Source organism: Lacerta agilis, chromosome 9 (genome assembly GCF_009819535.1).
Source record: "Lacerta agilis isolate rLacAgi1 chromosome 9, rLacAgi1.pri, whole genome shotgun sequence".
NCBI classification, from domain to species: Eukaryota; Metazoa; Chordata; class Lepidosauria; order Squamata; family Lacertidae; genus Lacerta; species Lacerta agilis.
The window spans coordinates 53,741,833-53,765,598 of NC_046320.1; the positions used below are offsets into that span (position 1 = coordinate 53,741,833).

Sequence of the window (23,766 nt, forward strand, 5' to 3'; positions counted from 1 at the left end):
TTCTGAGGTTGAATTTGGAACACTGAACATTCGGAGTTGGTGCTTGGTGTACCTTGCATTTATTTAGACATAGTAGAAATTGTTATGACGGGTGGGATGTATTTGGAGGAAGAACATATGAGTATAGAAAGCTGCCTTCTTCTGAGTCAGTGCATTGGCCCACCTAGCTCGTTCTACAGTGACTAGCAGTGGCTCTTCAGGTTTTCAGACAGGGACGTTCCCAATCCAGCTACGATCCCTATCTCTTCTAAAACACAGTGGCTCCAGACACTATCCATCGTAAAATTGAACTACACAATGCTTCTTACCTTTGGGACAGTTTAAAACATGGAACACAATGGGCTCTCAAGAAGTTGGTTGGGTGTTTGCTAGGAGCACAGGATGCAAGGGTGCCCTCCATGGCCCTCCAGATACTGCTGGATTCCAATTCCCATCATCCCTGACCGCTGGGCTGGGGCTGATGGGAGTTGTAGCTTAACAGCATGTGGAGGACCACAGTTTCCTCATCCTTGACACAGTGTCAGGCTTAAATGAGACATGATTGTCACTCTCATTGTGACATCCAGTCACCTGTCACTTTCCAAAGACACAGGCATGCTCAGAGCATGCCTCCCATCCCCCCGGGATAGAATTTCTTAGCTGATTATACATATTGATTTAGTATTGATTATGATTCCCCTGCCCATGAGAAACCACCATACATTCAACTTTTAGCTCAACCTGCAACAAAATGCCACATTGAGGAGCTCTCTTGTTCAGCCATCCAACCAGCCCAGTCCTTTTCCAGAATTCATGAATTCATTCTCCGCCATCCTTTTCTGTTTCCCCTCAAGAGAGCACTCCATGTCCTTTGGCAGCTGAGCATGTTCAGTCCTTATTGGCTTGTTTTTGGTCTCCCACCCACTGGAAGAGGAAGAGGAGTGTGGGGGGAGCACAACGCCCCTAGCAGCACAATCTCGGTGGAGTGCCATGCAGGCAGTGCACCACCACGCCCCCAGGGCACGTGCCATGCCCCTGCCTGCTCCCTGCCCCCCCCCCCCGGTGCAGCTCCTCCACTGCTCCCCCCCGCCCCATCCTCCTGTAGTCCTGCTAAGACTTTCTCCTTCTGCATGGAGGCTTTCAGCTATATACAGATCAGAAAGTAAGTTCATTATTACTGTATCTGAATGGCCACCCTAAGAAAGGTCTTCTTTGGCAAACGAAGAGAGTAAGGAACTATGTACAATACATACCAGTCTGTCGATGACGATCCATGACTTCATTTGGAAAGGCACTGAAATTGTGAGAAATTTTAAATAAGAATGTGAGAAGATTGTCCACTTTCTCAGCAGAGGAAAACTTGGAAGCCTGTGTGGGGAGGAGGAGAGAAGAGAGCAGAGTAACCTGAGGGAAGGTACACATTCATTTTATCATCCAAAAGCAATATACTGAACAAAAACAAGTTCATTTGGGGCATTTTACATCACTGAGGCTGGAAACTGTCAAAGGTTTTAAAGACAGTTGAAGGTGGTTTGAGAAGACGGATAATTTCCTAGATGGGTTTCAGGGATTACAATGGGTGGAAGATCTTACAGAGGATCATAGCGGCCATTTTTGAGAAAAAATGTTTCTGCTTGTGAAGGGCCTTCTGGTTACTAAAGCAGCAGCTGCAATCTTCCATGGAAGAGGTCTTCTGGTGCTGAGCCACCCACGCAAGTAGACTTCTCAGCTTCTGAAGGCTGCTCAGTGTCTGAATGGGTTCCTACTTCTTTTGAATGGTTTTTGCTCCTTTCAAGACCACTACGAAATTCTGCCAAGCTTGCTTCCAGAGATGACAGTGGGATAAGTGGCCACACTTTTATTATTATTAATAAAATGTGTATACCGCCCTTCATCCATAGATCTCGGGGCTGTTCACAGCATAAAAATACAAGATAAAAACACAAAATACATAATGAAAATGAAAGCAGAACAATAATCCCCTCCCACAAGCACATTTCAAAGGGTGTAGGATATCAATCATCCATAGGCATAGTTGAAGAGGAATGATTACATCTGGTGCCTAAAGGTGTACAATGAAGATGCCGGCTGAATCTCTCTGGCGAGAGCATTCCACAAACGGGGAGCTGCTGCAGAAAAGGCCTGTTTTTATGTTGCCACTCTCTGGACCTCTTATAGAGGATGCACACAACGAAAGGCCTCAGATTGTGATATCCACGTCCAGGTAGGTTCATAGGGAGAGAGGGGATCCTTGAGGTATTGCAGCCCTGAGACATTTAAGGCTTTATAGTTCAAAAGCAGCGCTCTCCACTGCAACATCTCCACCATTATCACTTTCAGCTCCATACACCTGGATGCTGTCAATGGAAACCTGTCTCTGGGTGCCCCTGCCTTGAAGTGAGTGATCACCAGGGAGAGGCTTTCTTGGTAGTGGCACCGCAGTGTGTACAACTCCTTCCTGTTAGCTGTTGGCACGGTATGGAGTTGGGTGACATTTAGGTGCCAGGGAAAGTTGTATTTTCCGAGGGCATTTAAAACAGCTTTTAATAGTTTGCTGGCTCCTGTGGTTTTATTGCTGCCACTATGCTGTTGCTGTTTGGTGATGTTTTATTGCTTGATTACGTATATTTTATTGTTTTAATCTGATGCCTTAAGAATCTAACCCAAAAGTCAGGGTAGAATTATTGCATTAAAGAAAGGAAATTACTCTAATTACACGAATTGGCTCTGAAAGGTCCGCATTGTTCTCTGTTTGCTGCCTTGAACTGTGCAAAAGCTGTGTCTCAGAGACCCTGGGCAATGTCATCTTCCAGGGTACCTAAGATTTTATCTAGTATGGATGTCAAGTGCCAAGGAAACTAACTCTTCCAGGCCTTTTGGGATCTGACAACTGCATCCTAGGTACAATGAGCCCTCAGGCATATGGTTCACAGTCCGAATCGGAGAAAATACTTGGGAAGGAATGATGCTTGACTTCTAAACTATGCTATTATAAATTGGGCATTAAAAAACTGCCTTCTACCTTGTCAGGATATTTGGCAACATCTCTAGCTAATACATTTTCAGCTTTAAACATTTTCTAAAATCCAAAGAAAGCTCATCTTCTGTCCCTTAATTCTGGGTTTTTAAATTATTAATGCAATAACGATTTTACGAGGTGAGTAAACTCAGGAAGTTCCATCTTGCTTTCACTTTATGGCAATGTACTTTTTAACAGAATAATAGTGTCCTTAAAAATGTGCAGTTGAAAGGAATTTACTACTGCCCTTAACCAAGTGCTAATAATGTAATGCATCATTTTTTATTAATCCTTTTGTTATGAGCGTAATGCCTTAGGCGGCAGACATGGCAGATTTGTCACAGGAAAATGAGACTGTCTGAATTACAAACACAGCTATTATTTTTGTTCTTGCTTTGCAATTACGATATAGACATGTCAAGTGTACTCAGACTGGCCACTGTGGGACAAATGATATTTCAGGTCCTTTCCTCTCCTACAATAGATTTTCTTTTCCCATTACATGACATTGGCAGCCTGTGTACTACAGAAGCTTTATTCTCTATTATATGGTATGGCTGCACTCCTGAAACGTAGAATAAGATATCTGGATGGCAAATCATTTGCAGGATCAAACAGCTGCATGTGATTTGATTTATTGCTTTATAAAAAAAATTGCATCACTTAATATATATATTTAAAAACCCAAGCAGTTTGCATCAAAACAATACAAATGCAACGATATTCAATACAATTTGCTAAAATTAGATAAAAACAAAACACAACTGTTTTAAATAAAATTTATGAGTGTAGTACACAAAAGCAGACATGTAGTAAGTTGACTGCATATGATCATTCATCGTTCTGCAAGAAGAGGATGGGATGGTGAGGTTGTTGACTAGATTTGCTGCTGTGTTACAATGATCCCTCCCTGCCCAATCAGGGGTGTTTGCTTATGATCTGGGTCATTCACACAGAGACAACGGCTTGAAACCTTAGTTTCCTATCCCAAATAAACAAGGCTTATAGTAAATCTGCCTGGAAACAGATAGCAACTTGATGATTTACAACAGTACTATAAATGGGGGGGGGATATAATGATATCAATTCTGTACCATTATCCACCAAGGTTATTTTCACAAATTGCCACACCAGGCCAAGATCACAGAAATTCAACAAAATGCAAACTACAACGGACCGAGTTTTCTGATAAAGTGATCAAAAGGTGAACAGATACTGAACAGCAAACTACATTCCTATGCACAGCACATTACAGCACAGTGGTACCTCGGGTTACAGACACTTTAGGTTACAGACTCTGCTAATCCAAAAATAGTACCTCGGGTTAAGAACTTTGCTTCAGGATGAGAACAGAAATCAGAGGGGGGGGGACGCGGTGTGGTGGCAGTGCGAGGCTCCATTAGCTAAAGTGGTACCTCAGGTTAAGAACATTTTCAGGTTAAGAATGGACCTCCAGAATGAATTAAGTTCTTAACCCGAGGTACCACTGTAGTCTAATTGTGTAGCTGTCCACATATGGACCACCATGGGAAGGTTACCCCTATCCAAGAATTGTCTTAGTTGGCGCAGCAACTTAAGTTGGTAATAGGTTACCTGGACCTCTAGTAATAACCATGGATCTAGGAGCACCCCCAAACCATGACCTGCTCATTCAGTGCAATCCTGTCAGGAGCTGGTACACATCACATATATGCATTGCAAGTGAATGTTTTTCACTGAAAACATATATTAATTAGTTGGACTTGGCCAATCTATCAATCGTAGATTTCAGGTGTGAATTCTGTGACACTGGAACTGCCTGCTAAGGATGAACTTTCAGTTGTGACAATTTTTGGTATAAGGCAGATTTACCCAGCCTGGACCCCCCCCCCCCCAGATATTTTAGACTGTGATTCCCATCAATTCCACCCAACACAGCTGACTCAAAAATGATGGCAATTGTAGTCCAAAACATCTAGAGGGCACCAGGTTGGATAAGGCTGGTATGACCATTTCCTTATGCATTGACTAAGAATGACATAAAGATTTTCAAGAAAACTAACAAGCACATCAAATCCATGCACCCAGATTCTCCTCAAGTAGACAAGCAGAGCATTTTTTAAAAAAAGAATGACACTGTTATCCATCTTTCCACATCAGAGTCCTTGAAGTGTACATGTATTTGGAAAATCATGTCACAATATTACATGTCTAATGACGTTAAACATATTTATTTTAGAAGGTCAGAAACAGCAGACGATTTAGTGAGCCAGCAAAAAAAAGTAACGTTTTAAGATGCCACATGTATCTGATCCACAGCAAAAAATAAAATAAAACAAAGCCTGTTCTAAGGTTGGTCAGAGCATAATAGGAAGATGGTGAAAAGTGATTAATTAGCTGAGCACGAAGTAAATGTTGGTGGAAGAGAGAAATGCTTGGCATCCATAAGTCATGCGGGCACTGAAGTATGACTCTTCTGATCCCTGCTAGTTCAGATGGCAGATTTGGGACTAGCTGGATCAGTGTGGGCAGCATAGTCCTAAGTTTGAACTGCAGGTAAAGCTTCCTGTGCCATTCAGTAAGCTCATACTGGCACTATTTCTCTGCCTACAACATACAATGCTGCCTGGACAAGCCACAAGTTGGCTTTTCTCCAGTAGTACTATGGGCAAAAAGACAACAGAGTCAGCATTATGAAAGCAGCCGAGCAACCCTGATACTCTCCAGAAGTCTGATGTTAGACTGCTATTTTATTTTAAGCAAATGATGCTCCACTCCTCTTTATAATGTTTTGCATGTCAGCTTGAAAGGTCTACTACACGGTGATTCAATAATGATGTCAACCTCATTCTACATTCTCCAAAAGTCAGTCAACAAATTTTGCACACAGTGTCACCTGAAGCACTGATAACACCAGCCTTGGTATGGGGAAGAAAGTTAGCATCCAGTTGCTTATCAGTAGGGGGAGAGGTGAGGCACCGGGGAAGTCAGCACAGTGCAAATGCATCAGCAGGAGCACCACATTGGCTCTGCCAGTGTGTTAGCACTGCACTGACTGCCCTGCTTTCTCAAACCACCCCCTTTCCCTCCCAGTAAGCAACAGTGACCCATCTGCTGAGAAGTTAGCATAGCAGCTCCACAGCATTCAGAGAGCCACTTGTGATCCACTGACCACAGGGATATCAAAGAGCTTTGGGACTGTGGATACTCTTTATTTCTAAGCTTCAAGAATTGGCCCTTTTCAACAGTTTGGGTGGTACCTGTGCCTTAGCTTCAGGACTCTGGATTATCAGGTGCAACCACAACAAAGATCACCATATAGTTGGGTACATAGGGTATAGCAGAGACTGCCAACACCTTGCCCTCCAGAAGCTCTTAAATGCTTTATTTATATCCAACCTTTTGGTCCAGAGCTCCCAAAGCAGTGAACATATTAATACAAAATAAATGGACAATAAAAGTACAATAAATATAATCAATCAAAACATTATTTATTAATTAAATCTGTATACCGCCATCTGTAGATCTCAGGGCGGTTCACAACATAAAACATAAAATTACAATATAAAAAACCACACACACACAAATACAGAATAAAAATAAGCCATCCCTATCTCTCAACTAGCTGATGCTTTGTAAACAATGTACTCAGGTGTACTCCCTCCCCTCCTGTTTCTCACTTGGAGAGACAGGTTCAACCAATAAGCTGTCCCCCAGGGACAGAACCCAGTTTACTTTCCCGTTGCTTTGTTGTTGTCGTTCAGTCGTTCAGTCGTGTCCGACTCTTCGTGACCTCATGGACCAGAGCACGCCAGGCACGCCTATCCTTCACCGCCTCCCGCAGTTTGCTACCAACTGACAAATTGGGTCCTCCATTAAAAGAGGGCACGTCAGTCCCATGTTGCTGGAGTGAAATCTGACCAATGGGGCCTCATAAAATCCAGCAACACGGGACCTATTTAAGCCCATGTGAGGCTGCTGAGCTTCCTCTTTGGGGCCTTACGCATTGGAACACCCACCCACCTCACCCTATATTTAGGGCTTGCGCTTGACCTTGCTATGCCGTCGTGTGTCGTCTGTTCTTGGGACAGGGGCACGGCAGGAATTTTCCCCACTTGGCTGATTGGCTGGTGCCATTTGGGTTTCACCTGCCGCGTAGCAATTAGTCAAAATTTGTAAGTTGCGGATAGGCTCTGGTTCAGGTGATAGGTGTGGCACATGATGTGGCCACGCCTATGCAAATGTAGGATATTCCGGTACAGGAATTCAGGGACTCATTGGTTTGTTGGTCCCCGAAAGGGGTCCGGCCAGTGCCTGAGTCCAGGGGACATCAGGGCAGCTGATAGGTAACCCTACCAGCAGCTGTCCCTGGTGTTCATCCTTGTCTGTCCTACGAACGTGGCTCTGGGACAGGGCTGCCTGCAAGGGTGCAGTGAGATAGTCGAACCAGAACCTATGCAACCACTCACTTGGTTGTAATCAATAAAGTTGTGGCCTAAATTCTGCCAAAAACCATACCAAATATTTGTCTCTTGTGTGAATTTATTTGGGGAAGGTTGAAGGTCTAAACATGCAAATTACCCATTAATCACACAATATAGAGACCATAGCATGAAGAAAAGTGTGGAGAATCATACAAATTTGGCACACAACACTCCCTTTCCTCCCATCTCTCACCCAGGACTCCAACTTCTACCAACCCCATCCAGCATGGTTAATGGTCAGGGAGGAGTCAAACTCCAGCAACCTCTGGCAGGGATCCCATTGACCACCATTGCCCTATAGAAAGCCATTGAAGTCTAGCTGAAAGACTTCTAGACTTGGGATAAATTGTCAAATCCCTGCTCAGTCTAGAACAGGCATAGGCAAACTCCGGCCCTCCAGATGTTTTGAGACTACAATTCCCATCATCCCTGACCACTGGACCTGTTAGCAAGGGATGATGGGAATTGTAGTTCCAAAACATCTGGAGGGCCGGAGTTTGCCTATGCCTGGTCTAGAAACTCACTGAGTGACCTCAAGACAGTCATTCCCCCTCAGTCTAATCTGTCAAACAGAATTGCTGCAAGAAATACAGTGGTGGTGGTGGCAAGTTGTGTGTGAAGAGAACCCAACAATTGTTGTGCTGAGCTACTGGAGAGGGAAGGAAGGATAGCAATTTAATAAATAAAACAAACAAGACGTCTGGGCTCTACGTACACACTTTCAGAAGGATAAGCCTTATTCTTGCTGTTTATGTCAAGGTTGTGATTGATTTCAGTTCTTAAACCGATTGCTTATTATAAATAAGCACTGTTGAGTCAGGAGGAACAAATGTTTCAAATCTGGGAAGCATTCTGCATGTTTATAGCACTGGACAGACAGCAACAAACAGCAGCTAAGCAACAACAATTTATTTTTCGTTGGCGAGATGTTATGCCTAGGCCTGTTATCAACTGGTTTCACCACTGTGGCTTCTTATTGATCCATTCTCATTATTCTTATTAGATCAATGTATGGCATTTACAACACAATGTACATTATCTCCTATTGGCACATCTCCTCCCACCTTCCTTTTATTAACTTTTAACACTGCAATCATCCTTACCTGACAAGCAAAGACTATTGGATCAGCCACTTTCTGAAGAATGCTTTCAATCTCCTCAACGGCTGTGTAGTATTCAATCTGTGTCGAAGCTTTAAGGACTCCCTCACAGTAGACATTTACGTTTACAAAGCCAGCAGGAAAATCTTATAAAAGAGAGATAAAAAGCACAGAGGATAATAAGAGGACAGAGAAAAAGAGAAGGATCATCACCACCACCACTCTTCCACCCATCCAGTACAATGAATACAATTCACTGACAGGAGACATTTGGGTCACCCAAATTATCATACCTTCTGGCTTCACCTATTTAACTGTTACATGTATCAACGTGGTCAGTGAGTTGTCCCACAAACAAGATATAGGCCATGTTTGCACCATACATTCAAAGCACTATGATGCTACTTTTGTACTCTTCCAATCATTCTATCTGCCCAAACGTTCCAACTTGCCAGATGGAAAGATCCCCCTTTGCACTGTTTTGGAGAGTCTCCCGACCATCCCCCACAGCCAATGGGGGGGCCTTGGGGGAAGGAGAGGGGGGCAAGCCCTGTTGCACAAGCAGAAGTTCTTGTGCTGATGGGGCTTGTTAGGTGAACAGTGCCCTCTGTTTACAGGGAGAGGTTGCCAGACCTGTATGACCATTCCTCATACAGAGTTCCCTGTGAAGAGGGATTGGAAATTTGTGGGTTTGAAAGGGGAATAGGAGCCTCCTAACAATTTTCAGTAGCCTTAATAAACTTCAGGTCCCAGAATTCCAAGGGGAAAGCCATGACACTTTAAAGTGGTATCATGCTGCTTTAAATGTATGGTGCAAATGTGGCCATAGTAAGGCAGCCTTCACAGCCCTCCAGCCAGTCAGCTTCTGCTTGCCAGGGCTGATGGGAATTGTAGTTCAAAACATCTGGAAGACACTGGGTTGGTGAAGGATTATAACTAGTTATTTATTTATTCTTTTAATCTCTGCTGCATCGTGACATGAATGTTTGTGTTTTCATTTCCTGTATCTTTTAAAATTCTATTTCAAAATAAAATCCTATGTTTAAAAAGAAAAGGAGCATAGTACAATATCACATTTTTTTTAGTGGTTTTATGTACTGGATAGGGATCTAATAGCTTATATTTTAGTTGTACTTATCTGTTTGTTACAACAACTGCAGGAATGTCAATCACATAACCTTGGCAGCATGCATGATTGCCTGAATATCTTGGGAGTGGAAAGTATCAAGGCACATCATTTCATTGCACATAGCCACAGGCTAACCTATAGCTCAGTGGTAGAGCACATGCAGGCAAAATGTATCTCAGTTCCTGGTATCTCCAGGTAGGGCTGGCTAGTATTCCATTCCGAAAGCCGGGAGAGAGAGAGCCAATCAGTATCTCCTGTAGAAAGCATGATACTGTTTATTTATTATTAAATCCATATCCCACACTTCCTCCTAAAAGATCCCAGACTAATTATTAGGGGGCTGGGGGGGCAAGGATGCCAGTAGATGCCTTGATCCCTTGCCATTAGATCTTATTCATCTGAGTCACTCACTATTACATTTAAGTGTAATTGACCTCTGCATACCAGATGCAAGGGTCAAACAGCAGGAGAGAACTGTTGCCTTCATCCTGTAAGATTCCCAGAAGCACCTGGCTGGGTTACATGATGTGCATCTAATTCTGTCTAACAAGAGCTTCTTTTAGCAGTTGGCCACCTAGCCATCTGTCAGAAATGCTTTGATGGTGTTTCCTGCTTGGCAGGGGGTTGGACTGGATGGCCTTTGTGGTCTCTTCCAACTCTTTGATTCTATGATGATTCTGTCAAATGTTTGGGAGGGTATCATCAACGATGCCAATAGGACTTCCCAAGACATGGTATGATTATTGGGCCCTCTGCCCTGCTCACAAAAGGCACGAATTTGCATAAAAATTATATATGCATTGCTCCATATGCAAATTAGAGCCCACTTTTGTGGATGGCATAAATCGGGGGGGGGGGGGGGGTTCGCACACAAGGAATAACATGTCTGAGAGACAGAATGGCAACAGGTAAAGAAATATCATTCCTAGACCAGAAAAGCCTCGATCTGTTGACTTTCTGCTTGGCACATAAGCTGTTCAAGGTACAAGAAGCTTTAAAAATATGCAAGGAACTCAAGGCTCATGGGCTGCAAAGCAGTTGCAAAGAAACTGGGGTGGAGTGGATCATGAGGATGAATGCATTATTTCGTATCTCAAATCCAAGGAGAAGCCCGAAACATTTTGCTGCCTGGGGCGAAGGAAAAATATGGTGCCACACATCCTTCCCTGTACAGAAACTGACCAGATTAGTTTCTTCAACACTGGTGACAGGGCAATGTTCTCCACTGCACTTGAGGGCAGCAGACTGTTTTAGGGGACATGCTGTCTGGGGTGGCTGCCTCATGGTGTCTAATAGTAGGGCTGGCCCTGCTAAAGTTCAAGCACCGGTGGCATTTTGAATTTCTCTTTTTAGGGGGAGGGTTACCATTGTTTGGGAATAGAAGTACAAATGGTGCAAAAGAACTCTAGAGGCTATTAAACACCATAGGAAGAAAAATGGTTGAAGATTTCAGCATGAATAATTGTCAGGAAAAACCCAGAAAGGGGTGGGGAGATACCCATGCAACTCTCTGTAAAGCAAGAGAACATATTGCTAAGTTTCGTATAGTAATAAGAGAATATGTGCATCCCCATTTTGTAGAGGGAATAGGTTGAGAATAGCTGTCTGTGACTAATCAATGACATTTTAAAAAGACTGCCACCTGCCATTTTATCATACATAAACAACCCAATAAATCCAGCTTCTCATAAACCCTGTGTTTTTATGTCTGTGCATTAATAAAATAGCACCCTGCATTCAAAGTTCATGGAACAGGATCACCACAAAGCGGTGCTTTGAAATTGGTAAAAATTTGTGTTTTATTCTTTTAATTTGCTTTGTGATGTGAAACAGCTATACACCTTTGCAAGGTAGTGTACAAATACAAAAATGGATAAATATATGCTGTGTTCTGATTGGAAGTAAAACTCTGTGTCAAAAGGCCAGTGAAAGTAGGAGGACTAGAAGGTGGTGCTCACCTGATCTCAGGTTGGTTTCGTCCCTGCTGAGGTAGAGAGTGATCGACTCTGCCACTGCATTTGCACTGCACCAACCTTACCACTGCCTCCCCACCCCTTCTACCTCCCAGTAAACAGCAGTAACCCAACCTACCAGAGGTGACATGAGCACTACCTCCTTAGCACATTGTCTAACACTACTCACTCACTTGCCTCTTGAGTCAGAATTTTCCCTCCATTAAGCTACTGGCAAGGAGAGAAGAACTATCGTTTTATATGAAATATCCCTGCCCCCGTTTCTTACCTAAAGCTTTCATATACCTGACCTTCTGATTCCAAAAGTGTGGCTGAGTCCTGACCCATTTGTTCTCTGTCACAAATTCAATCACCACTGAGTCATCAGGAACTTCGTCTCTCAAAAGAACGAAAATTTCTCCAGGATTCTACAAAGTAACAGTTGCATCCAATTAGCCTTTCACATCAAGAAATGAAAACCAGACCAATCCGAAATGACGGACTCTCATTGTGGGTTTTCATGTACATTGCTTGAAACATTACCAGGAGGCATGTTTTGTCTGGATACATATAAAAATGTATAAAATGTTGACAGCCTACTTCACCACAGGATGAAGATGGGACTGCCAATGGGTACTGGTGGAAGCAATGGGAGCACTGGAGGCTAGTCCGTTATGGCGAATGGGGCATTGGCCCAACAATCTGCCCTCAGATAGCCCCCACTTGCTATCTTCTTCCATAGTACCATCATCCCCAGCCATCTGGAGAATCACTAGTCGCCACCACTGCTATATGTTGAGCCATTCTTGGGATAGAAACATTTGAAGAGTGGTGCTTTTATCCCTTTTAAAAAATAAAAATGAAACAACAAATGGATAGGTCTTACCTCACATGATATCCTTGTTGGCAACAGTAAAACTGCTGGGGTTTCTAATGTTTCAGAGGTTGCCTCAGTTTTCACACAATGGTTTTCTAGCTTTAAGCTCCTTTTAAAATCCACAGACAAGGCCTCATCTGCCAAAGAAATTACACTAAGTTCAAAGGAGGACAACAAAGATGGACAGCGGCAAGAAAATAAATCTTGCAAGGAACAGTTGAAGGAACTAGGTATGTTTAGCTGGGAGAAGAGAAAGGGCAGTTTAAGGCTTAATAAATGTATAACCTGCTTTATAAGGGGATTCCCCCACCCATAAAGTAGCAAATAAGATAACACAACCAATACAAATATAAGTTTTAAGGATTTACAACATCCAATTAATTACACACCTTAGAAGGCCACCACAAAGCAGTAACAATCCAGCATAATCCATGTACTATAAGCAAACCAGGAGTCTGTGCTCCTTCTGAGGTAGTTTGTTTACCTTTGGTCCCCACCCTGCACTCAGCTCTCACCTGTGGCTCCTAGAAGCTGTCAGCATGTGACAACAGCCACACCCGGGGAACAGCTTTGACTCACTGACTAAACTAGTTACAGGTGGGTAGCCGTGCTGGTCTGCCATAGTCGAAACAAAATAGAAAATTCTTTCCAGTAGCACCCTAGAGACCAACTGAGTTTGTTCTTGGTATGAGCTTTCGTGTGCATGCACACGAAAGCTCATACCAAGAACAAACTCAGTTGGTTTCTAAGGTGCTACTGGAAAGAATTTTCTATTTTGTTTTGACTAAACTAGGTGAGGGTAGCCATTGGGTCTCAAAGCCTCGGTGAGTTAGGGACTTCCCCTGCCTGTGAGGACAAGCCCCGACGGATTAAGCAGACAAGACCAATGGTGGGTCTCATGGTCAACAAGATGGTTTTTGCATGCGCTGTAGAAGGAGGTGAGGGGCAGATGGGGCCTTGGGAACATTTAGGGGACTAGCCTGGTTCCCCATGTCCACTGACCACATGCCACTGCTGTTGAATGTGCTTGAAATGATGAATTCCATACAGGGCCGTCTCAAAGGGATCGTGCGCCCTGGCGCGACGATCCCTCGGCGCCCCCGGTGGGCCGCCTCTCCGCCCACCTCCCTCCCGCGCTGGCCGCCCCTCGGGAGGGGGGGGTGGGCGAGCGGGGGATGGGGGCGTGACGCTGCAAGCCGGCCACCCTCCGGAGCCCCAGCTGGAGCGCTGGGAAGGGCGCGCAAAGCCCCGCGCTGCTCCAACGCCACGTCCATCATCCCCCGAGGGGCGGCCAGCGCGGGAGGGAGGCGGGCGAGCGGGGGATGAGGGGCGTGGCGCTGGAGCGGCGCGGAGCTTTGCGCGCCCTTCCCAGCACTCCAGCTGGGGCTCCGGAGGGTGGCCGGCTTGCAGCGCCACGCCCCTCATCCCCCACTCGCCCACCTCCCTCCCGCGCTGGCCGCCCCTCGGGGGATGATGGACGTGGCGCTGGAGCAGCGCGGGGCTTTGCGCGCCCTTCCCAGCGCTCCAGCTGGGGCTCCGGAGGGTGGCTGGCTTGCAGTGCCAGGCCCCTCATCCCCCGCCCCATAGGGGCGGGGGCAGGTTGGGGAGGGGGCGCCCGGTATGCCGGCGGGCTCGCGGGGGCGCCCCTGGGGGGCCTGGCGCCCTGGTGCACCGCGCCACCTGCCCCTATGAATGAGACGGCTCTGATTCCATAGATGTGGGTCATGTTCATATGTCCACCGGACACACTTGGAGCCCTCTTCAAATATCTGTAATATTTGTCACTTAGAACAGAACAAACACTTGTTTTCTGCCACTTAAGAAGGCAGGATTACACCTCATGGACTTAAGTTACGGGAGCAGTTCGACAGTGGAACCAATTACTTTGAGGGATGGTGGGTTTTCCATGAGTCAAGTCTCCCAAATCCTGCTCAAAGTGGCTGACAAAATAGAAACAGGGATGCTTTTAAAACAAATACTGCAAAAAGAATTTCATAATATCATAGCAAAACAACAACATAGCAACGAAAACAGTGACAATAGAAAATATAAGAACATACAAAAAAAATCACATTGCAAGTCAAAAGATAGCAAGTACATCGCTGTACTGGAACCCTCTTGGTTAGGAAAACTTTAGGAAAATGATTTAATATTTCAGAATATTAAAGTTAATGCTAATTATATCATTTTTAAAAAAGTTGCTTGCAAAGCATTAAAAATGAGCTTGGCTATTTGGCAAGGTCAAGAGTGCTTCTTAAATTTTCACAACAGAACAATTTCTCATTGTTGTTGTTAATGTTATATTTGTTTACATAAGAGATGCATATTCTGCTCTTCAGATTAAAAAGAAAACAATCCCAGAGCGGCTAACATAATTAAATGCTAGAATAACAACAAAGACATAGAAAAGAGCATAAAGCAATATAAAAAGGAGCAGCAGAAAAAATCATCAACCCTAAAATTATTGGTTTTGAGAGTAGGTGTTTGGTTTTAGCAGTCTATGATGTTGCAAAGACACCAATTTCTGAACTGCAAATACCATGTTTCCGTACCTCTCCATCAGAGATGGGGGCCTGTGGCCCTCCATATGTTGTTGGACACCAGTTACTAATAGCCCCAGGCAGTATAATCAATGGTCAGTGATGATGGGGAGCTCAGTTGGTAGATCATAAGACGCTTAATCTTAAGGTCACAGGTTTGAGTCCCACATTGGGCAAAAGATTTCTGCATTGCATGGGGTTGGAATAGATGACCCTTGTGATCCCCTTCCAACTGTACCATTTGATGATTCTGTGAACATCTGGAGAGCCACATGTTATCCACCCTGGTTCTGTTTTACATAGAGTTCTTTGAAAACCAGTTGTATTTTTCAAAGTGGCATTTTAATACCACAGCTAAACATTTCACAGCTATGCAGCTAAATAACTGTGGAGATGCATGTTTCTCTGGCCTTCATTACCACCATTTCTAAATGTAAATGAACAATAAAGCAATTTCTCACCTTCAGAGACATTTCTAGCAAACAGACCACATAATTGCTTTGTTTTGTCATATAGCCAATGGCCTGTAAGCTTGTACCTTGTGGGAGGAGCACTTTGAATAATGGGGCCTTAAACACGGGTCCTTTCTTTCAGGATTCAAACATCTGAACTCATTAGCAGTATCTAATGATGCTTAGACTGTGTTCTGAGCTGGAAACTAAATAGAAAAATCTATGGCCCAATCCCCTTGGGTATTTAAGGTACTACTGCTGAGAATTATAGTCGATCACAAAGGGTAACGCTCTGTCTGAGGCTGCTTTCTTTGGCAAGCTTTTGACAAATATCTATTGCCATTCTTCGTGCCAAAAGAATTAATCTCCAGTTGCACTTTATATCTCAGCAATCAAATATTAGCCCAGTATCCATTACATACATTTACTGTAAGAGTGATGCATTTAATTGAGTATTGTGCTGAGGCTTTGAGTTTTATTTCAGCCTTTTGCCTTAATTCATATTACTCAGTACCTCATTTCAGCCAGCCTTATGCAAAATCATTTGGACTGAATTATGACTTTTAAATCCACATTTCCACAGGAGATGATGAAACGGCTTCAAAATCGCACTGTTTATTTAATTAATTCTCACTACACCTGCTCTGGTGCTCTGGTCCATGGGGTCACAAAGACACAACTGAACAACTGAACAACAACAACACCTGCCCCCAGCCTTTCTTCCAAGGAGCCCAAGGTGGCAGACATGGCCCTCCCCACCCCACGCAAAGTTTCTCCTCACAACAACCCTGTGAGGTAGGTTAAGAGGACAGATAGCAAATGGCCTAAGGCAGGGAAACTGGATGAGGTTGGTAGGACGCATCCAGACACCTCACACACCCTGGTGGCCCCTGTCGACCTGTGAAACACCTGACATCAACATGATGCCCTTCCAAACAACATTCTCCAGCTTGGGTTTTGTTTGTTTGTTTTTATTTGTTTTTTTTAAAAAAAACCAAATCCTGAAATGGAAAAATACAGCTACAAAATACCATTGGCAAAGCAACAGCAGTGAGTTAAGAGTTGGTCTCAGAGGGACACCGCTTTGCTATATATAACTCTATGGTGACATAAAATTGCCTATCAGATGATTCTCACATTATTTATTGGAATTAAGCATCATAAATCCTCATCAGCATGATTAGAATGCCATTAACAGGTGTTTTTTCATCCCTCCTTGGCCCTGACAAATCAATTGCTTTCGCATCTGCCCACGCCTTATATTTCCCCAAAGGATTCCAGAGATCATATTGTTTTTCCATTTTCTTACTTGCATGCAGCTGACCCTCCCCTTCGCCCTCCAGGCTTTGCACAATTCACTTTAGTCAATCACTCAGCATTGATTGTTGAGTCTGGAGCATTCCCCATCCATCTTTGTGTTATTGGATATATTGTTTACTTTCTGGCCATTTGTCTTGTCAAGGGCTTGTTCTGTTCTTTCTGGTACTGCTGTCTCACCTTTTCATTTAGGTGTTGTACCTCTGAGACAGTAAACTTTCATTCCTGATCTATGTGGTCAGCAATATGCCCCCCCTCTTTTCTCTTGTGGATTTGGATGGGAGGATTTGTCTGTTTTGGTTCCCTCAGTTTCTCATTTTCAAATCTCGCATGAAGCTCTCCATATCATTCCTGCAGCAATTTGTGATTTTTACTTTTAAAGAAAAAAAAGAACCTCATGAAAATTCAGCAGCATTTTAGTGCAAATTTCCTGGAATAAACATATCATTGTATGCCAGTTTGATTAATGTGCACATTTTTGCAAGCAATTGCCGCTAAATTAATGCATTTTGATATGTCGCTTTCATGAATATATTCATTTTTATGCACATACCCCTCCCTAATGCATGCATTTTTGTAAACTTTGGAGAATCACAAAACTGGGGTAAGTGTGAATTTCAAAGGAGGGTTGTGTTTCAGTTCTAATATTGTTTTGCAAATTGCAAATGGGATACATTTGCCTCTAAATGCAGAGTTAATACAATTTATTTCCCATTCCTTACTTGCAGCCCTAAATACTTAACATCTCCGCCAGACTGTGCTTTCCATTCATCCCTAAAACTTTGATAGTTTATCAAGTCACGTTTACAATGTCTCTGTAAATATCTGAGCATGTTAATGCCACCCCTTTCTTTCTCATGTGAAGCCAAGAGGAGGAGTTTGGAAGCTTCTGCTTTGATTTAACGATGGTCTCCTGTCGTCCCCGTCCCCCGTTGAAATCTTGGCTCAAACATGAATTTATGAGGTTTTGAATTTATTATTGTTAGATCTTCAGAGGAGGTGGGGGGGATCAGTGAGTGCATGATGACAGATAAGCAACAGTGATTCAGATTTACAGTAGAATAATGTCTGTGCATTTGCACAGTGCATATAATGTGCAATGAAGTCTTTTGCAGTTAATCAGAATGTAAAGCACATCAATGAAGTGAATGCAGCTTGTGAAGATGGTCTACCCGTTTTTTTAAAAAAAGAAAACATTATTTTAAAGTATTTATAAACCAATTAATATTTTTTTTAAAAAAAACTGTAAGCCATGTCCTTGAAGTCTGATAGCATATGTCACCCAATTCTCAAACCCATTTTTTGAATGATCACCTTGAAGACATGCCTTTCGCCTTTCCTTTCAACCAAAAATGCCTTCCTTCCCATTTCCCCCACTTTTATATGTTGCTTTTCTGAAAAGAAAAGAAAAGAAAAAAAGCTCTGTCAGCTCAGGCAGGGAGACTGCTGGACAGAGAGGTGGAAAATTAACCCTTCAGAATCCCTAATCTGTCCTGATTTTCCAATGTAAGGAACAAACACTCCCCCAAACTGGATAGAGCCTGGAGAGAGAGGTGAAATCTCTATAGACAACAGCAATTCCCCCTTCCTTATGCTCAAGCCTTGATGCTGCACCAAGTACCCAGATGAACATTGCTGGGTGTGGCACAGCCACCCTGCTCTCCCACCCAGTTCTCAGTGATATGGACCAGATCAGTCTCCATAAGCAAATCATGGATGAAGAAAGTCTTACTCAGAGCCAACCTGGCATTCATCTATCACAGTCACACACCTGGGGGCTGGCTGATGGGACAACTGCAATTTCCCAGATTGGAGGAGGTGCTGGCACGGGACACAGTCACTAACTGCCTGTGGCACGTGCCATTTACTCAGCCTGCCTCCCCTTGCCCAAAACACATGCGCCTCAACTGCCCCAACCAAATCAGGACATCCCGGGGGGGGGCATGCTCTTGAGAGCATGGCACCCAAAAATGTCTGGCACTGTGTCACGTCCCCGAAAGATGTTGGCATGCGATCTTGTGTGAGATCGCAGTGCTGAAAACCACACATTTTCGTTCTCCGCGATGTCGCGCGGGTCACATGACCCGCATGGAAGCGCATCCCAGAAGATGTGCATCTTGGTTTTCTGTGGCAACATGTTAGAGGGTACGAGGAAGGACATCTTTTTCATGTCAATCCCCTTATTATGCACAAATTCACTATACATCAGGTGATAATGTAACAGTAAAATAAAATAAAAAAGCATTTGGAAGGTATGCAGGTCTAAAGACTAACTGACTAGGATAATCCTAAATGTCATGCATTGATAAAGCCAAGACTGATGGTTCCACATCTCAGGGATTATGTAAGGAGACCTCCTGAAGAGCTGCCCACAGTGTGTAAGAAGCCACTGGCTTGTCCCAGGCTTCCTGCCACTAGATGGAGCAGCAGAGGCATCTTATGGCAACGAGAACTGTCCCATCATCTTCCTTCCCCGCACCCATTCCCTTGTAAAGAAATATTACATTTCCCCTAGCTGGATCACCCTGTCCATCAACAAACAGGAAGATAAGCCAGTTTTGCCACCCCAAAGAAATAAGAGGGGTAGGACACCAGCACTTTCACTTAAAAACTACACATAATTCTGAAGGGGAGCGGGGAGAACTAAGCTGTTTGCTTGCTCTTTCTGTTTCTGACAGCCCCAGGAGGAAAGGGTGGGTGGGCAGAAAAATGCGTGGGCGGCGGCACGCAGGCATGTTGCCCCTGTCCTGTTCCATATTCTGAAAACACCCATTCTCCTCTTTTTTAGTTCTGACAAGATGCAAATGAAAGAAACACAAAAGCCTGAAAGCCGTTTTTACACTCTCGGCGCTGGAGAATTCAAGGCTCGCCCTGCTGGAGGATTTATCTGGCAGGTGGGAGAGCACGGTTCATTTGCTTCCTCACTCTGCAGTCTTTTTTCTCAGAGCAACACTGAAGCTGGGGTGGGAGGCGTAGTGTGGGAAGTAAAAAAAAACGAAAAAAGCATTATTATTTTTTTAAGGAAAAGAATGTTTAATTATATGCTTCAATCTGAAGGGCTTGGGTGTGAATGAAAGGTGTAGCATCCACATGGGTGGGGTGTGTGTGTGTGATTGGTCCATTAATGAGCGCCATCATTATATAGAATAGATTTAACTTTTAAACAAAGAAAAGAAACAACTTGAGACAATGTAGTATTAAGGAATCGACCAGGCTAAGGTAGGCAGAAAACAGAATCATTTCTGTAATTAAGGTTTGGGGATAATTGCTGCAGGCTGCTGAATTGTTGGTTCATTGGTTGCTGCTTTGAACTAGAAAATTGCATGGGAAAAGCAAGATATATTGCTGTTATGTACACATTTTTGTTGCAGCTGTGTTACATGTGCAGTAGTCTTCCATCCTCATAGACTATTTGCTCACTTCAGCAGATGATGCCATCCACAAATGCATACAGAGCAGTCCTCTTTGTTGACATGAATGAATATCCTGCACTTTTCGGGGTCTCTTTCTTGTCTAGGGAAGGGGGGAATCTATCCATTTCAGATTCTCTTTGTTTCTCGTTTCCCCGCTCTTAAATTCACTGCTGCACTTTTCCACATCCATTTGTGATTTTTACTTTTTTAAAGTCCTCTTGAAAATTCACCCACTTTTGATGTGGATTTCTCCTAATATTCACATATCTGTGTGTTTTCTCAAATAAACACATTTTTGCAATGCAATGTCCCCGTATTATAATGCATTTTTATAATGTTGCTTTCGTAAGTATATGCATTGTTATGCACACTTTCCCCCAGTATATGCATTTTTGTACACATTACCTTGTTGGGGAACGGCACTGAAAAGTTCAGAGAAGTGCACATTTTGATAGATAGCTGTGTTTTGCTCTATGTATCTGGCAAATTAAGATGGCAGATAGCCCCCAATGAGCAAATGTGTTTGCTTTTTAAGGGACAGAAATGGGATTGGCAGAACAAACCTGGGGCTCAGCCCCCTGGCCCAGCGTCTAACACACCACCTTTCGCTGAACTCAAAGAGCAGCAGGCCTAAATCTGACATGGAGTTAGGCATGCTTGATTTCAGTGATGGATAGGAAGTGACTCTCTTTGAGCCAGAGTGCAGGCTCCATCTGCCACAGTGGTCCCACTATCACCCTCTGTGTTTGCAGTATAGACAAGTGGAAAACCAGTGTCAGCTGAAGACTGGTGCACCTGTGGCCTGACTTCAGGGATTGAATGTGCATCCATCTCCCTGAAACGCGGTCCTGCAGGTGTGGTTTAAGTGTCACTGTGCCAGTACATTGCTTCTGAGGACAAGTCCCAATAGCTGTGCCAGCACAATGTCAAGAAAAACCAGCGTTCACGATACATGCTACCATGTCTTTCTGCCAACACAAAACGCTTAGGAATGGAGTGTTAGGCATATTGAAATGGTGTGATGACAGCTGATTTGAATATGTACGGTTGCTTCTCAGTGGCTCTGGAATTAGAATACTGGGCTCTTTTTCGTTCTTTGTTACGGTTGCTGGTTGTCTCAGGATTGATTCTGAGCTTGATTCTGCTGGTGGGGGGGGGGACCATAATTCAGTGGTGGGGTGCAGAAGGCTTTAGCCTTGAGCCTTGCTAGGGATGGGCAGATATGTCAACCTCAGTGTCCTATTTTTCCGATCTTAATTTCAGTTCCTATCATTTCCATACCAGTTTTTTAAATACGTTTTTTAAGCCTTCGTGAAAATTCATCAGCATTTCAGTGCCAATTTCTCCATGCACACACGTTTTTGCAAAGAATTTCCCCTAAGGTAATGCATTCCTGCATGTTCCTGTTTTTACTAATATATGAATTTATACACCCTAGTATATGCATTTGTGCACACATTACTTGGCTGCAGAACTGCACCTCAAAATTTGGAGCTGTGCAAATTTCGAAAGATGACTGTGTTTCAGTTTGTGCATTACTTTGCAAAGTGCAAGTTAGGCAAGTGCACCTTTAAATAGGAACTGAATCAAATTTCTTCCCCATCCTAATCCTTGATCTCATTAAAAGGATAGAGTATGAGTGTGAGGTGAAAAATAAGGGTAAGGGTACAGTTGTGATGACAGAGTTGGCAGTAGCATGATGTCAGAGACAGGGAGGGGGCCCGGGACCAAGATCTGTGGGGGGTGGCATTGGGGATGGGGGCAGTGTTGGTAGTCATGGACAACTTTAATATACAGAGGAACCTTGGGTTGCAGACGTAATCTGTGACGGAGGCACGTCTGCAACCCGCAACGTTCACATCCTGAAGCGCCACGTCTGCGCAAGTGCTGGCGTGATTTAGCGCTTCTGCACATGTGCGAGCAGTGAAACCCGGAAGTAACCTGTTCCAGTATTTCTGGGTTTCCCGCGGTCTGCAACCCGAAAACACATAACCTGAAGCGTCCATAAAATGAGGTACCGGTATGACTGTACTGACAAGTAACCCTAGGTGCTCATTCTTCAGAGCATCAAAAGATATACTCAGTAACTAGGGTTTGGGTGAGCATTGCAATGTCATTATGAACATGCACCTTCATGTGGTTGAACACAATGCATCCTTTTACTCTTGAGTACATTTCTCTGTCAAAGCAATTGCATTTTGAGCTCCCTAACTTTTGCTCAGAGGCAGCAAAAGCTTAGTGAGGTGTTTAAGATATAGTTTATTCTAATATACACAGAAGCTTGTCGCCAATGTTAATCCTACACAGAGTAGACCTATTGAAACTAAGGGACAAGAGAAACTTAGGTCCACAATTTCAGTGGCTCGACACAGAATTGTTAAAGGAGGAGAGTGCTTCCTACACAGTTTAGACTTAAGGGAATTAACTGTATATAGAAAGTGCTGTTTTCTAAAAATGCAAATCAAATGCAATAGTAAAAGACATTAGGCTGCTCCATAATTCAGTCTCATTTTTCTTTCCTTTCTGGTAAAAGTTAACATTTTCTTTCTAAAGAGAAAAAAATGCAATATTTTTGAGATCTGTTGCATATCGGATTCTCTGTAGAAGCCCACCCCCCCCACCCCACATTTATGGGATGCTCTCCCCAGGGTGGTGCGCCTGGCTGCAACCTTGACATTGTTTTGGCACCAGGCATTTAGTGCTTTTTTCTTCCTCTGGGCAGTAGCAACAGTACACCATTGTCCTGCTAAAACAGTTTTTAATGTTTATATGTTTCTAAGGCATTTTTCAGGGACCCAGGTGGCGCTGTGTAAATTACTTTGGAACTTTTTGAGTGGGAAGTGATGTATAAATGGAATAATCCTAACTTGACAGAGAAAAGTTTAGTTTAAAAGGGGAAATAAATGAGAAGATAGTTGTGTAAAGAATAATTTTAACTGTTGTATATCAATTCATTCCCTTATAAGCTGCTGAAAAATGCCAGTGAACTCAGAAGGGAAACTCAGACTAAGCTTAATGGACGCATTGCATAAATTCCTTATTATTTTTGTTTTTTTAATCATAGAATTCTAATATAAAAAGGAGAGGCTAGCTTTGAAAATTTCCTAATGTGCCTTCTTCCAAACTTTTCTTGAAAATACCCAGGGATTCCACAATGCTGTTAAGTTCCTCTTATGGTACAAACAGAATTCCAAATGTTTGACTCAGATTGGCTTTCCTGTAGCTTAACTGATTGCTCCTTGTCATGTCTTCAGTGCAGAGGGTGAACAATTGTTTTGCTTTATCTTTCTGGCATCCTTTCAGTATTTGAAAGCTGCCAACACACACACATCCATTCTTCTTTCCTTTAAGAAAACATACCCATTTCCATGAGCTTTCCCCCATATGATTAGTCTTCCAGCACTTTGGCTGAGCTCATAAGCACACTTACGTGGAAGGAAGCTACACGGATATCAATTACTGTGATCTAAGACTCTTTAGAATTAAGACAGCCACCATTCAAAGCAAATGCACTACTCTGGAGCA

The 23,766-nt window shown here is 43.4% G+C and overlaps 1 protein-coding gene across 1 annotated transcript in view; it reads right to left on the reverse strand.

Moving 5' to 3' along the window:
- Window positions 1–23,766, reverse strand: part of BANK1 (B cell scaffold protein with ankyrin repeats 1) — a 165,129-nt gene that overhangs the window by 107,320 nt on the left and 34,043 nt on the right. The window contains exons 3-7 of the mRNA XM_033159569.1: window positions 21,084–21,089; window positions 12,529–12,656; window positions 11,932–12,070; window positions 8,565–8,707; window positions 1,233–1,347 (exon numbers count right to left, since the gene is read on the reverse strand). Coding sequence (XP_033015460.1) covers window positions 1,233–1,347; window positions 8,565–8,707; window positions 11,932–12,070; window positions 12,529–12,656; window positions 21,084–21,089 — 531 coding nt within the window. The remainder of the gene's footprint in view (window positions 1–1,232; window positions 1,348–8,564; window positions 8,708–11,931; window positions 12,071–12,528; window positions 12,657–21,083; window positions 21,090–23,766) is intronic.